The sequence below is a fragment of the Nyctereutes procyonoides genome, unplaced genomic scaffold, assembly GCF_905146905.1.
Source record: "Nyctereutes procyonoides isolate TBG_1078 unplaced genomic scaffold, NYPRO_anot_genome, whole genome shotgun sequence".
NCBI lineage: Eukaryota > Metazoa > Chordata > Mammalia > Carnivora > Canidae > Nyctereutes > Nyctereutes procyonoides.
In genome coordinates this window covers 34,969,038-34,987,533 of record NW_026575048.1, presented here as the reverse complement: position 1 = coordinate 34,987,533, position 18,496 = coordinate 34,969,038, and the positions used below count along the sequence as shown (strand labels likewise).

The following is an 18,496-nucleotide window of genomic DNA, read 5'->3' as shown; positions in this document are numbered from 1 at the left end:
CTCCCCAGTTTGTGATAGGTACTTTGACCTTTAAGATAAAAAATAATTGCTTTGCGCTCAAATTTTTTGTAACCTTAAGACTTCTCTTTCTCTCTTTTTAAATATTTTATTTATTTATTCATGAGAGACACACAGAGAGAGGCAGAGACACAGGCAGAGGGAGAAGCAGGCTCCCTGGGAGGAGCCCGATGCAGGACTTGATCCCAGGACCCTGAGATCATGACCTGAGCTCAAGGCAGACACTCAACCACTGAGCCACCCAGGTGCCCCAAGACTTCTCTTTAAAAATAGTCTATTGGGGGCCTGGGTGTGGCTCAGTTGGTTAAGTATCTGCTTTCTGCTTGGGTCATGATCCCAGGGTCCTGGGATTGAGTCCCACATTGGGCTCCCCACAAGGAATCTACTTCTCCCTCTGCCTAGGTCTCTGCCTATGTCCCTGCTCAGTGGGGAGCTTGCTTTTCCCTCTCTCTCTACCCCTACCCCCCTGCTCGTGCACATTCTCTCTCTCTCTCTCTCTCTCTCTCTCACTGTTGCTTTCTCTTTCTCAAATAAATAAAATCTTTTAAAAAATAAAAATAATAAGAGTCTAATTAATTTAAAAATAAATGCTGCAAGCCCAACATGGGGCTTGACCTGGTGGCTTGATCCCAGGACCCCCCAGTCATGACCTGAGCTGAAGGCAGACGCTTAACTGACTGAGCCACTCAAGTACCCCCAAATTTTTAATTTAATTTAAGTGATTTAAAGTTAAATTTAAATAGTTACATGTGTCTAGTGGTTACTGTATTAGATAGTACAGTTCTGGAAGATTTCTCTGTTCACTTCTTTATATTATCATTAACTTGTTTCTCCATTTACCTTCCTTCTGCCTTATTATTTCCTGAAAATTAGCTAGTTTGGGTAGCTATAATGAATTGGAATATTTTTCCTCTTATATTTTCTAATTGGTTATGATTGATGCATAGAAAGCTATTGTCGTCTGGAAGTTGATCATGTATCCCTAAAATTTACTGAAATTGCTTATCATATCTAGTACCTTTAAAATATAGTGTTACTTTTTATAGAGTCTCAGACTTTTTATGTGTACATTTGTATTGCCTGCAAATAAAGACAGTTTTGTCTCTCCCATTTTTATTTCATATCCTTTTGCTATCTTACTGTTTTGGCCAGGGACTACCAGAGGGACTGCCTTGTAGTCTTCTTGATTGACATGTAAATACATCTGAAAATTCACCCATAGGATATTTGTTACAAGTTGTTGATAGGTACCCTTTCTTAGGTTAATTCTCTTCTGCTCCAGGTTTTCATATTTACAAGTGAATGTTGAATTTTAGCAAATCATTTTCTGCCTCTATTGAGATGATCATTTGATTTTTTTTCCTTTAATTTGTTAATGTAGTGTACCACAATAATAGATTTTCTGATATTGAGACATCCTGGGATAAACTCTTCTTGATTACAAACTTTTTATTTTGTTTAAAAAGAAAACCATTGCTGAATTAGGTTCACTAATATTTATTTGGGATTTTTGCATTACTATTCATAAATAAAATAGGCTTATAACTTTCTTTGTGTTGTCCATATCTGGATTGAGTAAATAATATTAGATGAGCCTCATTTATTATAATACCCGTATATTTGGACTTACTTCTTTTATTGGTGTTGGTGTCTTTTCTGTTTATCATCGTTTTGCTTTTTTCTGTTTCTGTCATCTGTTGAAATATTGTTGTCTGTGTTCTGTTTTTTTCTACTTTTGGTTTGAAATCTATAGATTATATTTCCGTTATTTAAGTGGTTACTTTTCAATTTTTAACATACCTATTTAGCTATAAATTATTCTCATAAATCTAAAATTATCCTGTATTTGTCTTCCTCCTTAACACAGCAAAGATACTAACATGTGGGATACCTGGGTAGCTCAGTGGTTGAGCATCTGCCTTCAGCTCAGGTCATGATCCCGAGGTCTTGGGATCGAGTCCCTCATTGGGCTCCCCAACAGGAAGCCTGTTTTTCCCTCTGCCTGTGTCTCTGCCTCTTTCTCTGTGTCTCTCATGAAGATTTTATTTAAAATAAAATCGTAAAAAAAGATACTGGGCCACCTGGGTGGCTCAGCAGTTGAGCATCTGCCTTCGGCTCAGGGCCTGATCCCAGTATCCAGGATCAAGTCCCACATCGGGCTCCCTGCGAGGAGCCTGCTTCTCCCTCTACCTGTATCTCTGTCTCTGTCTCTCTCTCTCTCTGTGTCTCTCATGAATAAATAGATAAAATCTTTAAAAAATAAAAAATAATTTTTTAAATTTTTATTTATTTTAGAGAGAGGGAGCAGGGGGAGGGGCAGAGAGAGATGGAGAGAAATCCCCAAGCAGACTACCACCACCACACACACACTAAACATGAAGCCCAGGCCTTGATTCCAGGACCCTGAGATCATGACCTGAGCCCAAATCAAGAGTCAGATGCTTAGGCAACTGAGCCACCTAGGCACCCCTACAAGTGGTGATGTTTTTAGAGAGCTCTCTACAGTATGATCTCATATAAGACAATCTCATTTCAGGTTCTGAGCAACATTCATACAGTCAGAGCCACATGGCAATCTAAAAAGCCCAAAACATGGACCTTTTCTCCCCAGGTAAGGAATCTGCTAAGGGGAATGGAATGAAACATGAACATCTTTTACCTGTTAAGTGTTATGCAATTTAATTTCTGAAGCAAAGCTGTCTATGTGTATCTCTCAAATAACATATTTATGTTAAGCACAAGATACATGGGGCCAGATTTGAATCTTTACATGATTTAATGTTCTTTGAGGACTTTGATAAAAATTACTTTTGTTTCTGACTCATCAGAGTTACAATTCTTATGAATCATCTTATTCAGTGGATTTTGGGGTTCAATTCTAGGAAATGCCCTCTGATGAAAATGAAAACAAAAAGATAAATTTAGGAAGTGTTTTTCACAAATGAAATCAATTGTGCTAATGAGAGCTGTGCTTTCTTCAGATGAAATCAAGGGTGACACCCGGGGCTGGTACTGTACTGTCCAGGCACTGTCAAGCCTGGAACAAAAAAAGACTGGAATGAGGTTAGGTGGGTTCAAACCACTGAGTCCCTATGACATAGATGTTCGTGAACATGAAGATTTTATATCTTGATGTTCTTGTTATAATATTGTCTATATTTATTTTACTTTACTTTCTTCCTGCCTCATAAATTTCATTATTCTAGTATTCACTTCTCATAACTAATTCCTTTGGGGCACTGCCCCCTAAAAATCCTCCATTAACCTTTCTCTTACTGCATCTGAAGATCTACAAGCAATAGGGGTTTGAGAAGAGGACACAGGGCATTGAAGAGACCCAGCCACCTGGCTTGTGTGCTGCATGTACCCATGCTTGGCTTTAGCACATCTGAAAGTCTAGTTTGATCTTTTAAATGCCCTACTGCTTGTATTTTGGCACAACATGTCACAGTTCTGATGTTGCATTTCTATGTACATGAAGCATTTAGGGTCGAACTTTCTAATTTTTCTGGATATGAAGACAAACTGGAAGAATAAATAAATTATTCCTTTGTCGACTGAAATTAAGCATCTGCTAGGAGTGAAATTCTTCCTAGGCACTGTGGGAACTTACATGTTGGTAGAGAAGAAACATAGACAGGTATAATAACAATAGCCTGTGTTTATGGAGCTCTGTCCATGTGCCAGGCATGGTGGTAGGTCTTCTCCTGGGCATTATTAGATAATTAGATAATTTAGTCCTTAGAGTAGCCCTGTTGGTGTGGGGGTCCTGTTGATATCCACCACCAGGGCAGAATGTAATGGTTGAGGAACTCCCAAGTACTGTGGAAGCACAGAGGAAGGTGAAATTAATTATGGCCCTTAAGCTCAGGGATGGTTTTGTAGAAGAGAAACTAGACTTGGAGGGTTGGGGAGGATTTTATAGGCAAGGCAGAGGGGTGTGGTTATCCAGAGAAAGGAAAAGAAATGAGCAAAAGAGAAAGGAAAGGAAAATTTACAAGGCACGCCTCAGGAAAGTTGAGCAAATGTGTGTATGAAGTCTTTAATTTTAGCTCTATTTACAAAAAACAATGGTTAATATAAATACCTTGTTTTATATGCAAACTATTTTTATAAAACCTCTGAGGACCTAGGTACACTGCTATTTTCATATTACTCTAACGGAAGAATAAGTGGAGGCAAAGGTATTTCCCTCAAAACAAAACTTAAATTTTTTAACTTGAAATCATTGGTGTAGATGGGTCCAATCCATCTGCTTTCTGTTTCCTTTAAAAGATTATTATTACAATGGAAAAGTATAAACTATGTACAGATGAGTAGAGCTGAAACCTCCCTCCCATTTGTATTAGTAACTTAGTTTTCTTTATTGTTTATTTATTTCAGGTTACTGGCATCTTGCCCTGCTTGCTTGATGGTGATTGTTTTATCAGATCCAATTCTTCATCCCCAGATCTTGGAATATTATTTGAACTTGGAATTTCTTATATTCGCAATGTATGTCAGTTGAAAGAGAAAACCTTCTAATGTATCAGTTAAAGAGAAGTTTAAAAAAATTATTAAAAGTTATTTACAAGTAAAATAATTGAGGTTTTCATATATAATAGAATTTTAATCTCTTGAGGAATGGGAATGGTTCTAATTTATATATAGTGCTGCTTTGTCAATAGCATTTATAATATATTTGTTTATATTTATAGCTTGAATGAACTCCATTGCATTTAAAGAATGAAGACTTGAAAAGGATGTGAGTTTGTAGAAAGTGATAAAAGATGTTCAGTGGCATTCCAGCAGTGTTTTAGCTCTGTCCTACAGGGTCAGGGTATACTTAAGCTTGTGGCTGATGGTTCTAATAGGTGACTTGTCGAGTGATAATTTTTTATAAAGGGAGCTCCAGAAACTTGGATTAACTCATGTCATATAAACAATTAAACCAGTGGGTGTGGGTCTGTGATAGTAATTTATTTATTTTTATTTTATTCAGTCTTTTCTTTCAATTCCAGTATAATTAACATACAGTGTTATATTAGTTTCAGGTGTACAATATAGTGATTCAGCAGTGCTGTACATTGCTGAGTGCTCGTCATGATAAATGTGCTCTTAGTCATCTTTACCTATTTGACGTGATAGTAATTTAAATGTCCCTCCAATCTAATAATATCTTGGTAGGTGTAGTATATATACTTGGCCTCAAGGTGACTCAGAGAACCAACTGCTGTTAATAGTATTACATCATCCTTTTTTTTTTTTTTTAAAGATTTTATTTATTTATTCATGAGAGACACAGAGTGAGAGAGAGAAAGGCAGAGACACAGGCAGAGGGAGAAGCAGGCTCCATGCAGGGAGTCTGACGTGGGACTTGATCCCGGGTCTCCAGGATCACAACCTGGACGGAAGGCAGCGCTAAATCCCTGAGCCACCTGGGCTGCCACTTTCATTTCTTCAAGTCAGATGCATCCATTTGTGTTGTGGGACAGGAGAAGGGAGCAGGGCCCCAAGCAAGTCCCCAGGGCCTTTAGTAGTTGATGGGTAGAGGTAAAGTCTGACCCATGATTAAAAAATTAAAATTTATTTAATTCGTGCATTGCATCTCTCACTGAGACAAAGCTGCATAAATCGCATGTAGTACTTATGTGGTTTAGATAATTTCACAAAATATTTATATCATTGAAACAATAGCAACAGTTGTGACATCATCAGATTTAAGGGATTTTCAAAAGTAATTTAACAAGAAAGGATTTTCACTTTACATACTTCCTTAGCCATCTGGCATGCCAGGAAAATGGGACTGACAGTGTTTCACTTTATTTTCTTGTGAAGAATTTTTTAGTTCTAAAAGCGAATGCTAATTTTGTTCCCTTTAAAGGACCAGGTATGTGCTTTTAAATTTGGCTGATTCAGACATTAAGTTTTGTATGCCCATTTATTTCCTAGTCAACTGGTGAAAGAGGAGAATTAAGTTGTGGCTGGGTGTTTCTTAAACTTTTTGATGCCAGTGGAATTCCTATTTCAGCAAAGTAAGTTGTGTATATATTCCTTCCAAATGAATAATTTTGTAGAAATTCATTATTTAGAATCTGGATATCTTAGGTTTGCAGAGTGTGTATTCTGTTAGCATTTCAAAAACTTGGGGGAAGAGGGCTTTCAATGTTGATTTTAATGTTCTTTGAGGTGGTATATGAAAACAGCATGTACAGGGTCATCTTAGAGAGGAAGAAATGCCACATATAGAACAGTTATTTTTAAAAATGTTTCCTCAGGGGCACCTGGATGGCTCAGTTAGTTGAGCATCCAATTCTTGGTTCCGGCTTAGATGGAGGCCTGCCTTGGGCTCTGTGCTCAGTGGGATTCTCTCCCTCTCCCTCTGCTCTTTCCCCACTCCTTTTCTCTCTCTCTCTCTCTCTCTCTCTCTCTTTCTCTCAAAGAAAGGAAAAGAAAGGAAAGGAAAGGAAAGGAAAGGAAAGGAAAGGAAAGGAAAGGAAAGGAAAGGAAAGGAAAGGAAAAAGAAAGAAAAAGAGTTTACCTCTGCTGAGAATATTTTTCAGTAACTTTCTATGGCATTAGCACATTTCACAGTGCTAAAACGGAACCTGATTCTCTCCAAAGAGTGGGAAAGCTAAGTCCAGGATCCCCAGGTCCTCTGTGACTCTACTTTTCTCCTATAGGGGACACGCCAAAATCCTAATGGCAGTTACTGTAAATGAATTTAAAACTGAAGACCAAAAAGCAGATGGGTACCAAATATTTGCAATATAAACATCATAGTCAGATTATTATCCCTGATATAAAATGGGCTTTCAGAAATAAGAAAAAGACAATTCAGATTTTTAAATGGGTGCACACACAAAAATCTAAGTCTAAGATATAAACAAGAAATTAACTGAAGAGATACTGTTGGGCAGGCATCAGGATGGTGATTATGATCCAGGGTTTGGAATTCTACAATTCAGGGCTCTGGTCCTGGCTCTGTCTGTGTAATTAAGCCAAGTTCCAGGTTCTTTGCCTATACAAGCCCCAATTTCCTCTATCTTAAAATGGGAGAGTATAACAGTTCCTACCCCAAAGGGTTATTCTGAGGATTAATTCAGATAATGCTCCCTGCCATCTGTGACTTCTGCTTATATTCCAGGGGTGGGTATGGCTTCTCTACCACAGGGCAGAGGTCAAAGTCCGGACTCCACTTGTCCTCCTCTAACATCAGCCCAGTGATAGGGGAAGGGGCACACCCTCTGAGAATGTAATAGTCCAGGCTTCTTGTGATTTAAATTTGTTTTGTTTTGTTTTGTTTTTAAGAATGTCTAGGGTTTTCAGCTGTCCCTAGTGGGAGAGAAAAGGGGATCTTCTCCATCTTTCCAAAAGTGAAGTCATAGCTATTTTTCTAAATGAGGTAGAAGCCTATGTATTGATATAGAAACATTTCCAATGTATATTATTATATGGAAAAAAGCCGCAGGATAGTATGTGTACTGTGGCTCCACTTTTGTTCATAAAATTTGTATTTGTGTGCATATATGGGCAGGTTCATGTAAAATGTTCCCAGAGGTTGCCTCTGAGGAGCAGAACTAGGGAGTTAATGCAGCGGGATTAAAGAGGGCTTTTATCTTCTACTTTCTACATTTAGGCCATATGCAACTTTAAAAGAAAATGTGTCAGTTTTGAGATTTACTATGTATATATATTTGTTTGCATTTGCAAAGAGTTAATGCAGCGGGATTAAAGAGGGCTTTTATCTTCTACTTTCTACATTTAGGCCATATGCAACTTTAAAAGAAAATGTGTCAGTTTTGAGATTTACTATGTATATATATTTGTTTGCATTTGCAAAGAAGAAGGTAGGGCCTTTCCAGACTAGAGGGGATGGGATGGGGAGGGATGTTTTGTTTTGGTTTTTTGTTTTTTTTAAGATTTTATTTGAGAGAGAGAGAGAGAGAGAGAGCTCGTGCATGCGAGGGGGCAAAGGAGAGAGGCAGAGGGAAATGGAGAAGCAGACTCTTCCCCCTGAGCCAGGAACCTGACTCAACTCAGAGCTCAGTCCTGGGACCCCAAGATCATGACCCAAGCTGAAGGCAGATACTTAACTGAGCCACCCAGGCTCCCTGTTTCATTTTTTACTTATCATTTCTACGCTGTATAAACATTTGAAAAATACATTTAAAAATACATCATTAGTGCGTTCATTAATGTAAGTCATTAAAGTCAAAACACTTTGATGGCATCAATTAATTTTTCCATTTTAATGGGGAACAATGTATTTTCTACAGTTCAAAGTTAAGGAAACTTTATTTACTGAGATAATATCTCACAGAAGAATCAACAACTTTCATTCTCATTTAGCAATGAGACAAATAAAATGTCTGGGAATGTATCTGTGCTAAAAAATATTTCACTCCTGATTTCAGTGTTTCAAAATGGAAACACATGGTTTTTTCCTATTCTTTTGTAGAACATATGAACTATTCTTGAATGGTGGCACCCCTTATGAAAAAGGTGTTGAAGTGGACCCTTCGGTATCCAGAAGAGGTATGGCTCTTAGGCATTGCTTTCTCTCCTTTCCTTAAAAAGTAAACAGAATAAGCACCAGCAAAGAGAGCTATATGCTAATAAGCATAACATTCTTCACTTGAATTCACATTTTTAAAAATAAGTCATTTGATAGTAAAATCCTAATCATTTTTACTAAGTGCTTATTTTCTTGACAGCACACATGAGACTCTAATGTAGGAAATCAGAAAGCATGGGGTCTGTTCATTAATGCCTTCTTGAACACTGAACTGATACTTGTGACCGCCACAGAAATAATGAAATAGTCTAATTCCCAGGTTGCCTATTGCTAGACATTTCAAATTGTGAAATACACTCTGAGTTCCTTCACAAATATTGAGCATCTTTTAATATATTCATTGACCAGGCACTGTGCTAGATAGATAATGAGGAAATGGAGAGTAAGACAGATATATTCCTTGACTCATGGATCCATGAGCTCAGCTCCTGACAGATGTAGAACACATAGCATGCTGCTGCCCTAGCAATGCCAGTACCACCTTCTTGGAACAGGAAAGGGTTTGGGACCTGGGAAGCAATTGGTTATACCTGGAGTCAGGCATGCTTTTTTTTTTTTTTTTTTTTAGGCATGCTTTTTAAACTGCTTTTCCCTTAATAATCTGGCAGCAATGCTGTCAAAGCATCTGATTTAGCAGCAGCTCGAGGGGCCAGTCAGGTATGCTTAGGGGGATCGGTAGGCTTTAATACCATGCTTTATTTCTTTCTCAGCTCATTTAGGGTATGTGAGGTACCCCTGCTTTTCATACAATTACTATTTTTAACCAAAATCTTTGTTGTATTATAGAGAGCAGTTTATTTTATTATATTCACTGTCTCAAGCATTTCAAGTTTTGACATTTATTTTTGATTTTTTTTTTTAAAGCATATGGGAGTGTTTTCCATCAGATGATGACAATGAGAAGGCAGCCTCAACTCCTAGTAAAGCTGAGATCTTTGAACAGGAGATCAAGAGACTTGCTGAGGTTGGTACCTGATTAACTTGAGGTTCTTCAATGTTTGTAGACTATCTCTGCTTTTGGCTTCTTCTCCTACTTGGTCATCTTTTGTCGGGTTTTTCCTCATTAATTCATCTGCCAAGGATCAGCAGGGAAATGGAATGGTAGGAAAATTCAAATCAGCTTATTCTTTTGTTTACTAGTTAGCTTGAGTAATACATTTGGTCAGAAATAGTAGAGAAACTTGGCTAAATCAGGCTTGCCATCCATGATCCTATTGTCCCAGAACTTTTTTTTTAATATTAGGTTAGTTGAGGTATAATTTACATGCAATAAAACTTACCTAGTTCTCTGGTTGACTTATTTTGCTTAGCATAATACCCTCTAGTTTCATTTTTTTGATGGCTAAGTAGCATTCTGTATGTATATGGAATATGTATATATGTATCACATCTTTATCCATTCATCTGTCAATGGACGTCTGGACTCTTTACACAGTTTGACTATTGCAGATAGTGCTGCTATAAACATTAGGGTGCAGGTGCCCCTTCAAATCAGCATTTTTGTATCCTTTGTATAACTTTGTATAATACCCAGTAGTACAATTGCTGGGTCTTAGGGCAGTTCTATTTTTAACTTTTTGAGGAACCTCTGTACTGTTTTCCAGAGTGGCTGCACTGTTTGCATTCCCACCAACAATAAAAAGGGTTCTCCTTTCTCTGCATCCTCGCCAACATCTGTCGTTTCCTGACTTTTTAATTTTAGCTATTCTGACCAGAGGTGGTTTTGATTTGTATTTCCCTGATGCCAAGTGATGTTGAGCTTTTTTCCTGAATCTGTTGGCCATTTGTATTCCCAGCAGCTTTGCCTTTTCCAGAATGTTCTACAAATGGAGTCATTTGTATGTAGTCTACTGAGTCTGGCTACCTACACCCAGCATACTACTGCATTTGAGAGAGTCATCCATGCCATTGCATGTAGTAGAAGTTTGTTCTTTTTTGTTCTAGATAGTATTCCATTTGTTGGATATACCTTTTTTTTTTAAGATTTTATTTATTTATTCATAGAGATGCAGAGAGAGAGAGAGAGAGAGAGAGAGTAGCAGAGACACAGGCAGAGGGAGAAGCAGGCTCCATGCAGAGAGCCTGACGTGGAACTCGATCCGGGGTCTCCGGGATCACGCCCTGGACTGCAGGCAGTGCTAAACCGCTGCGCCACTGCGGCTGCCCTGTTGGATATACCTTAATGTGTTTATCCATTCACTAACTGATGGACATCTGGGTTGTTTCTAAGTTGGGCAATTATGAATAAAGCCACTCTAAATATTTGCATATAAGTTTTTTATGGGTAGCTATGTGGCTTTATTTCTCAGAGGTATAAATACATAGGAGCAGGATTGCTGGGTAATCTGGTGTCTTTCTAATTTTATGAGAAACTGCCAAACAGTTTTCTGAAATTGCTATAGCATTTTACACTCCCAGCAGCAATGTATGAAAGTTCCAGCTACTCATGTTCTTGGTATTACCTGTTTTTTTTTTCTATTTTGGCCATTTTAATAAGTGAGTAATGGTATCTTATGGTGATTTTAATTTGCATTTTCTTCAGGAAGCTTTTTAAAATCTATTATACTTTTCAGTTAATTTTCTTTTATTGATTTACAGAACTCTTTTTAGATTTTTTTTTATTCCAGTATAATTAACATACAATGTTATATTTTCTCAGGTGTACAATACAGTAGTTTAACAATTTCATACATTACTCAGTGCTCATCACACTGAGTGTACTCTTAATCCCTTCACCTATTTCAAGGAACTTTTACTCTAGTGGGTTCCCAGATCTATCACCTTCTAACTCAGTAATCTCTTGGACAAGTCATTTAACTATCTTTCTTAAGATCCCAAAGGACATATCAACCCCATGAAACTATAACGAGGTTTAATGAAAAGAAAGTATATAAAACATCTAGATTATTTTTATAGTATATGGCACATAGTAAAACACAATAAGTATTAACTATAATTATTTACTATTATTATCATACGTATACATAAACGCAAATATAATTCTAGGTCCATGGTGCTATGTCATAAAATTTGTTTAAGTGAAGATGTGCTATGTAGCTAGTGATATCAGGAGGATTTGAAATAGTCTTTGAAGGATTGGAGAGATGTACACATGTGAAGATGGGAAGCTATAGAGAAAAGGAACCTAGCACAGAGAGCATATGGTGGACAAGAGAGTGGAAAGGAGGAGCAGTGCCTAGAAACAGAAACTGATGAAGCTGACCTGTTCCACCATGATCTGCTTCTTGCTTGCTCATTACCAAGAAACAGAGTAATAGGATGAAAACTTGGCATAGCCTCCTAAAATGTTGCTTTTCTTGTTCTGGATCATGCCCTTAGTTTAAATACTCCTCATTCTTATATCTGATACTTAAGTGTGTTTTATAATTCTAGTATTAACAGTTAAATCTTTCAATAGCCGTTAATGATGTGTTCATGGGTATTACTCATTCTCTTGACTCGCCCCCCCCCTTCGGATGTTTATAGCACTTATAAATTCCCTTTTTCACCAATCTTTCCTTGGAAAATTGTTATTTTTCAAGATTAAAAAAAAAAAAGAAGAAGAAGCACAGTAGCAGTCTTTGTAAAAGAAAAGCCATAATCCTGTTTGGCTTCATTCTTCTGCTTCTTCAGCCTCCCACTCCTCGTCTCATTGGTAAGCCTCCAGGAGTCCCCAAGTACTCCCAAGTGTGTCTTTCAAGCACAACTCTTAATAGTGTTGCTTTGGCCCCAGATACTGGTTCCAAGATACTTTTTACAGTCTAGAGATCAGATATGACTGGGTGGTGCAGAGGTCAGGTAGGCAGGCCCATACTTCCAAAGCAGTGAGTGTTGTGTATACTGGTTCTCAAAGAAGGGTCCTGAGTCCTTGCCCTCCAGACCCCAGGAACTGAGGTGTGCTTGTTTGATCACAGCATATACGAGGCACTGGAAAAATGTTTGCTAAAGAACTTCAGAGTAGGAATCTGCCTGTTAGTGTAAAAGTGTACTTCAGACGTCTGCTCTGCCTCCTGCTGTCCCTAAAGTTCCCTCACCTTGTCTTGGGGTGTGCTCTTCTCTCCTCCCAGAGCCCAGGGGGGGGACCTGTCTTGAATTGCCACTCCACTTTGCATGACCTAGAAGTGTGTATGCCTGGTAGTGTCGAGTATGGACTGAGGCAACCCTCCAGTACAGCCAAGGTTCAGGCTGGCTCTCACAGAGACCAGGCCATGGGCTCAGAGAATCCAGAGGTCCCATGCCTCACTGCAGAGCCCATGGGCTGTGGTGCGAGGGCTGTTCTGTAGGTCCACAGTGAGAGGCTGGGCACCAGCATGGGCACTTTTGGGTATCTCTGCCCTGAGCCTGCACACCCTGGAGGGTAGAGACTGAGACAGGACTGATCCATCTCAGCCCCCTCTCCTCCCCTGACTGCTTCCTTCAAAAGTACATTCCACCTCTCTCCCCACCCTCCCTTGCTTAAGAACTTCACCTTTTTTTTGGTCAGAATCCTCTGCTTGAAGAAGAAAGGACAGAGGCTTTTAACATTATGCCAAGGGACATACAACAATGTGTACAGACCCAAGGATGGGAAGCCCAGTGAGAGTTTGCCTTCCCACCCATTTTTACCCAGTGCCCGTGCTAGCTGGCTTCACACTGCCCTTGCAGTGTGAAGACCAACCAGCAGTCTCACGTGTGTATGCCTTTGGATGTCTGAAGACCTGCAAAAATGCAAATTAATCCGTGTAGACTTGTCTCCTTTATTTTTTTTTTTAAGATTTATTTATTTAAGACAGAGAAAGAAAATGAGTTGGAGGGGAGGGGTAGAGGGAGAAGGAGAAGTAAATTACTTGGTGAGCAAGGAGCCCAATGAGGGGCTGGATCCTGGGACCATGACCTGAACCCAAGGCAGGTGCTTAACTGACTGAGCCACCCAGGTGCCCCAGTTTGTCTCCTTTACTAAAGAAACAGCACCAGAATCCTGCCCATGGGACTTCTTTTGTGGAGACAGTTGTAATCATGGTGACCCTCTTGGCATGAGGCAAATAAGGGAACACAGAATCCTTCAGTTTCACCGAGACTTGCCTTTCTAATTTTGGAGCTATTTTTCAATGTTTTTTTTTTTTTTTTTTTTTTTTTACCTTGATATGATTTGGCCGACGGCATGCTCTTAAGCCCCTGAAAGGCTCTGAATTTTGACGACTCTCAGTGTATTAGTTCAGCACAGATACCAAGAAATACTGGTCTGTAGAAGTAGGCTATATGTATGTGTATAAATTTGCTATAAACTTGTTTATTTGTCTTTGCTTTTTTGATGTATCCTAGCTTGCTTTTTCTCTTTCACTTCCATTGTATTATTTCTAAAAATAAATGAGGTAATAGTGTTACTAGCCTGGGGCCCATGATTACAAGATTCTGTTCATTGCACTTCTGCCATCAGAGTTTGCTGGTGTATCTGTGAGTTCAGAAAGATGTATATTTTTACTTCTTCAGCATAGCCTATCTCAGTAGCTCAGAGCTTTCTGGTCTTCTTGAGTTTGAGAAAATCAGAAGATTTCCCTAAAGAAAACTAATAAAGTGCAGCTGTACTGCCTCATGTTATGGGGAAGTGCCAGAAGGAAAGGAGTGCCTACACTGTGGGAGGAACGAAGGCCTCTACCACAGGCTGGCAGTGATGCCAGCCAGATAGAGCAGGCGGGTCCATGAGAGGTGAGGAAAAAATGAAAGGAAGGTTACACCCCTTCCTCTAGCAAAATCAATGGCTGTTCTTCAGCATGAGACATGGTTTGGGCATGCAGCCGAAACACTGCCCAAATGAGCCATAGACCAGAGGACAGGATGTGGAACAAGCCTTAGGAATTGCAGCTGAACACCAAGAAGGCATGTGGCAGCATCAAGGCAGCTTACATGGTCCTCTGGAACTAGTCTTTGAAATCCAGATCAGACACAAGACTAGCATTGTAGCCGGATTAGAAAACAATGATTTCTAACTTTGTGTACCAAATGCCATATATGAATGGAAGAGAACCTGTCTTGCATTTTTGGATATTTCTAGAAATGCAAGAGTTGATTAGGAAGTGGTCAAGGATACTTACTAAATTCCATGAACCTACCCCTGGGGTATCCATTGCTCCTCCACCACCATTGGCATTACATTCATTCTATTTACTTCCAACAGGCTGGAAACCTGAACTCTACCTCTGTGACTAATGTTCCCTTCTAAAATACTTATTCTAGAAATTAAAGTAAAGGATTAATTTACAAAAGTTAAAGTCTCTCGGGCCCCCTGGGTGGCTCAGTGGTTTAGCGCTGCCTTCAGTCGAGGGTGTGATCCTGGAGACCCGGGATCGGGATCAAGTCCCTCGTCGGGCTCCCTGCATGGAGCTTGCTTCTCCCTCTGCCTATGTCTCTGCCTCTCTCTGTCTCTCTCTGTGTCTCTCATGAATAAGTAAATAAAATCTTTAAAAAAAAAGTCTCTTTTTAAACTTTTGGTGGTTTTTCTTAGCCCAAAGATATTTGCCTCCTTGATAAAGGACATTGTTTGCAAGGTTTTCAAGATTTCTTATGTTTAGAAAATGTATATTTAAAATGATTCAAGAGCTCTCTCCCTGCGGATCCTGCGCCGGAGGAGATGCGCACAGCTAACCTGGTCTCCTTCGCGTGACCCTTACAGCTGCTGGTCTCAGGGCACAATGGCAACTCTTAAGGAAAAACTGATTGCACCAGTTGCAGAAGAAGAGGCTGCAATCCCAAACAATAAGATCACTGTAGTGGGTGTTGGACAAGTTGGTATGGCATGTGCCATCAGCATTCTGGGAAAGTCTCTGGCTAATGAACTTGCCCTTGTGGATGTTTTAGAAGATAAACTCAAAGGAGAAATGATGGATCTACAGCATGGGAGCTTGTTTCTACAGACACCTAAAATTGTGGCAGATAAAGATTACTCTGTGACTGCCAATTCTAAGATTGTGGTGGTGACTGCAGGAGTCCTCCAGCAGGAGGGAGAGAGCCACCTCAATCTGGTGCAAAGGAATGTTAATGTCTTCAAATTCATTATTCCTCAGATAGTCAAGTACAGTCCTGATTGTATCATAATTGTGGTTTCCAACCCAGTGGATATTCTTACATATGTTACCTGGAACCTAAGTAGACTACCCAAGCACCATGTCATTGGAAGTGGGTGTAATCTGGATTCTGCTAGATTTCGCTATCTTATGGCTGAAAAACTTGGCATTCATCCCAGCAGCTGCCATGGAAAGATTTTGGGAGAACATGGTGACTCAAGTGTGGCTGTGTGGAGTGGAGTGAATGTGGCAGGTGTTTCTCTTCAGGAACTGAATCCAGAAATGGGAACAGACGACAGTGAAAATTGGAAGGAAGTGCATAAGATGGTGGTTAAAAGTCATCAAGCTAAAAGGATATACCAACTGGGCTATTGGATTAAGTGTGGCTGATCTCATTGAATTCCCATTGAAAAATCTCTCCAGGATTCATCCAGTGTCAACAATGGTGAAGGGCATGTATGGTATTGAGAACAAAGTCTTCCTGAGTCTTCCGTGTATTCTGAACACTCGGGGCTTAACCAGTGTGATCAATCAGAAGCTGAAGGATGATGAGGTTGCCCAGCTCAAGAAAAGTGCAGATACCTTGTGGGATATCCAGAAAGACCGAAAAGATCTGTGACTTCTGGCTTCTAGGCTGTAGAAATTTAAAACCATGATGTGATTAACTGTGAGCCTTTAGTTTTTCATCCATATACATGGATCACAGTTTGCTTTTATCTTCCTAAATATGTGAATCTGGGCTCACAGAATCAAAGCCCATGCTTGGTTTAATGCTTGCAATATGAGCCTTGAACAAATAAAATTAACTACCATAAAAAAATAAAAATAAAAAAATAAAATGATTCAAGACATTTCCTTGAGTATCTTTTAACATTAGCTCTTATGCTCAATATATCCCAGTAGACAGTAGGCACTTAGTGTGTGTCATGTGAGGATTTTAAAGCACCCACTTGTCATGTTTCAGATTATTTTTGAAATTTTATTTCTATTTTTATAAATATTTTATCTTTGATGCTATTGTATATGAAATTGGTTTTAATTTCTTTTCAAACTGTTCATTGTTAATGTATAGAAACATGACTAATTTTTTTAAAAGATTTTATTTATTTATTCATGAGCGACACAGAGAGAGAGAGGGGCAGAGATACAGGCAGAGGGAAAAGCAGGCTCCCCGCAAGGAGCCCAATATGGGACTCGATCCCGGGACTCCAGGAGCAAGCTCTGGGCCGAAGGCAGGCGCTCAACCGCTGAGCCACCCAGGTGTCTCCGTGACTAATTTTTGTATGTTGATTTTATATCCTACAACTTTGTTGAATTTGTCTATTTAAACTGTTTTTTTGTGGAAGCTTTAGGGTTTTCTACATATAAAACCATGTTGTCTGTGAACAGAGATAATTTTTCTTGTCTTTTCCAATTTGGATGCCTTTTGCTCCTTTTTCTTGCTTGGGGCTCTGGCTAGGACTTCTAGTACTATGTTGAACACAAATGGTGAAAACAGGCATCCTTGTCTTGTTTCTGATCTTAGAGAAAAAGGTTGTGCTCTTTCACCATTGAATATGATGTTAGCTGTGGGATTTTCATATATGGTCTTTATCATGTGGAAGTAGTTTTCTTCTATTCCTAGGATTGTTGAGTGTTTTTATTATGAAAAGGTATTGAATTTTGTCAAATTCTTTTCTTTTTAAAAGATTTTATTTATTTATTCATGAGAGACAGGGAGAGAGGCAGAAACATAGGCAGAGGGAGAAGCAGGCTCCATGCAGGGAGCCCAATGTGGGACTTGATTCCGGGACTCTGGGATCACACCCTGAGCCAAAGGCAGACACTCAACCTGCTGAGCAATGCAGGAATCCCTCAAATTCTTTTCAGCATCAGTTGAGAAGATCCTATGGGTTTTTTTTTTTTCCTTCATTCTGTTAATGTAGTATATCACATGGATTTTTGTAATGTTGAACCATCCTTGCATTCTAGGAATAAATCCCACTTGTTCATAGTGTATAAACCTTTTAATGTGCTGTGGAATTCTGTTTGATAGTTTCTGTTGAGGATTTTTGCATCTATATTCATCAGGGATATTGATCTGTAGTTTTGTGTGTCTTTGGCTTCAATAACAGTATAATGCTGGTCTTAGAGAATGATTGTGGAAGTAATCCTTCCTTTTCAATTTTATGGAAGAGTTTGAAAAGGATAGATATTAATTTTTTAGATATTTGATAGAATTTACCAGTGAAGCCATCTGGTCCTGGCATTTTATTCATTGGAAAGTCTTTGATTATTGATTCAATCTCCTTACTAGTTATGTCTATTCAGATTTTCTATTTATTCCTGATTCAGCCTTGGTAGGTTGTGTGTTTCTAGGAATTTGTCCATTTCATCTAGATTATCCAACCTGTGGATATATAATTATTCATAGTTCTGTCTGCAATTCTTTTTGTATTTTTGTAAAATGAGTAGTAGCATCTCTCTTCATTTCTGATTTTATAACTTGAATCTTTTCTCTTTTCTCTTTGTCCTCTTGCTAACAGTATTGATTTTGTTGATCTTTGCAAAGAACCAACTCATGCTTTCATTGACTTTGTATGTTGTTTTCTGTTATTTTGCTCATCCCTGCTCTACTCTTTATTATTTCTTTCCTTTTGCTATATTTAGGTTCATTTGTTTTTTTTTCTTTCCTAGTTCCTTAAGATTCAAAGTTAGGTGGTTGATTTGAGATCTTTCTTCTTTATTAATTTAAGCATTTATAGCTATAAACTACTCCTTAGCAGTGCTTTCACTGTATTCCATGAGTTTTGGTATGTTATGCTTTCATTTTACTTGTCTCCAGATATTTTCTAATTTTCCTTATGAGTTCCTCTTTGAGCCATTGATTGCTTAAGAGTGT

At 38.8% G+C, this 18,496-nt stretch overlaps 1 protein-coding gene across 1 annotated transcript in view; it reads left to right on the top strand.

The window, feature by feature from the left end:
- Positions 1–16,429, top strand: part of NPHP1 (nephrocystin 1) — a 45,343-nt gene extending 28,914 nt beyond the window's left edge. The window contains 7 exon segments of the mRNA XM_055327761.1: positions 2,555–2,629; positions 4,402–4,512; positions 5,950–6,032; positions 8,459–8,535; positions 9,440–9,539; positions 15,225–15,947; positions 15,949–16,429. Coding sequence (XP_055183736.1) covers positions 2,555–2,629; positions 4,402–4,512; positions 5,950–6,032; positions 8,459–8,535; positions 9,440–9,539; positions 15,225–15,947; positions 15,949–16,234 — 1,455 coding nt within the window. The 3' untranslated portion in view covers positions 16,235–16,429.
- The last annotated feature ends 2,067 nt before the right edge of the window (positions 16,430–18,496 follow it).